Source organism: Cyprinodon variegatus, unplaced genomic scaffold, assembly GCF_000732505.1.
Source record: "Cyprinodon variegatus isolate N-32 unplaced genomic scaffold, C_variegatus-1.0 Scaffold344, whole genome shotgun sequence".
NCBI classification, from domain to species: Eukaryota; Metazoa; Chordata; class Actinopteri; order Cyprinodontiformes; family Cyprinodontidae; genus Cyprinodon; species Cyprinodon variegatus.
In genome coordinates, this window is record NW_015150797.1 from 528,486 (window position 1) to 532,912 (window position 4,427).

The following is a 4,427-nucleotide window of genomic DNA, read 5'->3' on the forward strand; positions in this document are numbered from 1 at the left end:
TTGGACAGGTGTACCTAATAAAGTGGCCGGTGAGTGTATATTGCACAGTCAAGAAATAAAAAACTATAATATAGTTGCACAGTGGTTGTTACAGGAGTTATTGTGGTATTTGTTTTTTTTTGGGAAGGAAAACACGTCACTACATTTCTATAATGGTTTTCTTTAATGGTTGCTTCTATTTGTTGTGTTTGTTCATGTCTGTTGCGTCTATTTTGTGTTTTTGTGGCGCTGTGGAGGGACGGTAGGTGCAGAAAGGCAGCCATGCTGCCCCCACTAATCGTGACTAAGGAGTAAAACATTTTTAAAGTTTTTTTTCTACACCTTATTTAAATACAATGTAGAAAAAAAACTTCTCAGATTTTCAACTATTTTGAACACTTGACCTCTTTTGAAAGCACCTAATCCAGAACTTCAACTTAAGTAATAATTTGAGTAAGATACTAACTTTAACTTTTATTGTAACGTTTGATACGCTGGGATCTGTAATTCCATTTAAGCAGTAAACACAGTACTTTTACCACAACTGTTCTTTGTCTAAAAATGCTAAAGAAATTATTTCATCAATTATTTTATTTTTATTTTTTTTGTAGGACAATTGCATTGTATTTCAACAACATAGTGACATAAGTGATATATTTTAGTCCAATCCTACATATTTTTTCACAAATACATCCTAATTTTTAAAGGTTTTGTGTTTTTTGTTATTTAAAAATCTATAAACGAAGTAAATTGCGGCTATTTGATCAGATTTCCTGTAAATTCTTTATTGAAACTTATATGCTGTTTTTTTTAATATACTTTTTATATTTTTTTTTTCGGGTTCTGAATGAATTAGATTTGGTTAAACTAAAGGGAAAGTTTGCTCTTTTAATATAATCTAAAGGCAACAGACTCCTGGATTAGACCTACAGAATAAAAATCTTTCCAAAGCAATAAATAAAATATTAAATCAGACATAGAAATAACAGGGCTCTGAATTATCACTCATTGTGTTTGGGAGGCTGGAGCATCAGAATATCTAATTGATTTTGCCTTTTTTCTTTCTGTTGTTGCAGGTGGGCTTGGATTTTACTCCCAGGTTTGTCAGCAGTGAGTCCGATAAGGAGAATCAAAAACAGGTTCTTATACTTCAAGCGAAGGTTGCCAAGGAGCTAGATCTCCCTCTGTGAGTTTCTCTTATGTGAAGATGTTTAGCTTTAAAGATATTCCTGATTTTTTAAATGTCCTGCTGATTGATGAGTGGCGGGTCATCTAATCTTGGGAAGGTAGAGTAGCAGCAGGGGAAAGTATTGCACTAATGCATCTGCATTTTAAATTTGAGCTCCATCATGGAGAACTGATGAAGATGGAGGATGATGATCTAAAGCCGAGCATGTATCTGTCTTCAGCCTCATTGAGTCTGAACCAGATGCTCGTCTTGAAACTGACATGTTTCAGACTGGATGGACTCTGAAATTATCCATTGCATTCCAAGATGACAGCTTAAAACAGAACAAAATCTTTTATGATTTCAAGAGTCTTTCTGGTTTGGCTACAGAATTCTGTTAGATTTAGGTCTAGACGTTAACTGGACCATTCTAATGCTACGTTCACACCGGACGCAGCAAGAGCAGCAAAATCGCGTTTGCTGCTTCATTTTTGCTGCTTGTACCAGTTAGTTCTGACGTGCGGCTGAAGCAGCTTTGCTGCTCTGGCTGCGCGGTGCAAAAGTGTGTCTGACGCGCGTTGGGCGGAGCTTCACTGTCCTTTCTCTGCCTTGCAGCTATATTTGCTGTATTGCTTTATTATCAGTGGGAATAAAGTAGTTTTATTATGTTTTTAAGTGAGAAAATCCACCTGAAAACTTCATCAGTGCAGTCAGTTCATCCAGATTATCATCCTGATTTCCAATATTTTTTCTGTCGGAGCCGCTCAGACCCCCACATACCAGCGGTGCGCCGACAGTAGGAATCCCTTCATCAGCAGCCTCTGGCTGGGTCGCCTCCTGGCGGTTCACCGCGGCGGCTGGTAGGTGTTTTTCATCTAAATAATCTGATCTGCAGGCACCAGAATAATAAAACATATTCTGCCGGCAGATTTCTGCATTTTAAGTTAATTTATGCGTCAATAAACTGTTTCAGAGGAGTGATCACAGCGCTCTGTGTCATCAGCGCTGTGTCTGTCTCGCTGCGAGTTTCTCTGATTGGTTGATGCGGCGCGTCGAGCAGCAAAAGTTCAATTTTTCCATCTCGAGCAGCAGCGCGTTTGCGGCGCATTAGATGCTTAAATGCACCCGACGCGCTGCCTCTGCTGCTCAAAACGCGCTGCGGGACCTTTTGCTGCGCCTTGATGTCCATCGACCATTGACCTTGCATGTAAACTCGCTGCTTCTGCCTCGCCTGCTGCGTCCGGTGTGAACGCAGCATAATACATAATTTGCACCATGTCTCTCCCACACTGTGTACTTTTGATCACTGCTTCACTTTATGAATGGAAATGTTCTTTTTCACGTCTAAGCTGCTCATTCACTGTTTGTAAGCTGTATAAACGAAATTTAGTTTCGTATACACAGGGTATATAAAGTTTGTCTCCGTCTAAGTCTGTTGGAAATTAAACTTCTGCTTCAGGATTAAATTCCCTAGAATTTCAAATTTGTTAAAAAAAAAGGTTTCTGCAGTTTCTTTTTTTTAAAATGCTGTACTTAGGTTGGTTGCATTCATGTTTCTAGTAGTAATGGAGCAATTTCAACTCATTCTTCAGCTTAGATATTACATTTTTTTAAACTGTGTGTTTTTATTGTTAGAAATGTCCATTCAAGGTCTGCAGGACGACCCACCATCCACCTCCTGAAGGAGCAAGGTGAGTAGATACAGGAACTTTGGAATGTATTTGCAGAAATCCTATGTATTGATGATTAAGCTGCAGTTCCTCTACTTGGACACCAGGTGTCGAAAAAGCCCTTCTTCATGCTTTTGATGGAAAACCTTCTGTTGCAATGGAGGGAGTGAAAGCTGGATACTTCTTCTCTATCCCTCCATCCATAATACGGAGTGAGCAGGTATAGATGGACACGTGATGCGCTCATATTTTACGCCATCTTTAACTCATTTCTGTTTGCACTGTTGCCTCTGGTTGGTTTCAACCAAGAAGCAGAAACTTGTTAAACAGCTGCCACTGGAACACATCTGTTTGGAAACTGATTCTCCAGCTCTTGGCCCAGAAAAACAGGTAAAATCTCATCTAATTGCTGTGAAAGAAATAAACATTGAGCAGGAACTGGTTTCAGACATGTCTATAATGTAACGGGCTCACGGTTTTTCCTTACAGGTGTTGCTTTGTGTATCATAGCATATTTCTTAACCTTTCTGTTTCATTTTAAACAGGTAAGAAACGAGCCCAGAAACATCAGTGTTTCTGCGGAGTATATCAGTAAGATCAAAGGAGTGTCCTTGGAGAAGGTAATGGAGGTGACGACCCAGAATGCCCTGCGACTCTTCCCAAAGCTGAGGTCTGCCATCCGACCCTAACAGCCGAATGAACAAATCATCCCAGTGGGAAAAAAAAAAAATCTGATTTTATGTAAAAAAAGGCCAAGAAAACTTCAGATTTGATGTAATTTCAGTGTTTATAATAAAACATGATTAAGCTTGTGTTGCTATGGCTCCATATTTATGTGTCTTTACCTGGTCTACCAGGCGGCCCAGGACCTTTACTTTAAAAATCTGTGTTTTCTTGTTTCTGTGGGTCAGGTGTCCTCAACCTTTCTAATCCAAAGAGCTTTTTTAGACCCAGCCCAGCTTAAAAAAGTGGTTTAGAGCTGCAAATACTTGGCTTTTAAATAAAATACAACCTATTACTTTTTAAATATCTGCAATAGCCATTTTAAACAGCAAACAGTTTAGCTGCATTTTTAGTTATCAAATAAGGACAAAACATGAAAACTTCATAATTCAATTCATTATATATATATATATATATATATATATATATATATATATATATATATATCTCAAGGAGCTTTACAGAGACGGTTCAAGGAAGCATTGATTGGGATTTTATTCTGTAGGATATTTTTTTATGTATAATAAAAAGTGCATAGTTTACAAACTAATGACAAGAGATGCGGATCTAAAACACATTCTTGATTGTTTAATGTCATTCTGTCGTCAGAATTCAAATGTTTGTTTAAAGGAATGCTAAAGCTAAACATTTATATTTGTTAATATACTACATAAAAACCATTAGTCGGCTCTTTATAGTTTTCAGTCACTATCAAGAGGGTCCAAAGAGCTACTTTCGGCATGTTGCAGACTCCTGCGTTGGGGGACATAACTATGATGTAACTAAAACATTTTCCTTTAACTACTCCACAAATACAAGAAACCAATCAGATGCTTTTAATATCTGATTTAAAGGAATAGTACACCCAAAACATGATTAGCCTTCAT

The 4,427-nt window shown here is 37.8% G+C and overlaps 1 protein-coding gene across 3 annotated transcripts in view; it reads left to right on the forward strand.

Annotated features, from left to right (window-relative positions):
- tatdn3 (TatD DNase domain containing 3) overlaps window positions 1–3,912 on the forward strand; it is a 7,198-nt gene extending 3,286 nt beyond the window's left edge. Inside the window, exons 6-10 of one of the 3 annotated variants that reach the window (XM_015385597.1) lie at window positions 1,056–1,165; window positions 2,783–2,838; window positions 2,925–3,037; window positions 3,127–3,207; window positions 3,363–3,906. In XM_015385597.1, coding sequence (XP_015241083.1) covers window positions 1,056–1,165; window positions 2,783–2,838; window positions 2,925–3,037; window positions 3,127–3,207; window positions 3,363–3,506 — 504 coding nt within the window. In that variant the 3' untranslated portion in view covers window positions 3,507–3,906. Of the gene's footprint in view, window positions 1–1,055; window positions 1,166–2,782; window positions 2,839–2,924; window positions 3,038–3,126; window positions 3,208–3,362 lie in introns of all 3 variants that reach the window. The other 2 variants (XM_015385598.1, XM_015385599.1) reach the window with 2 other exon arrangements.
- The last annotated feature ends 515 nt before the right edge of the window (window positions 3,913–4,427 follow it).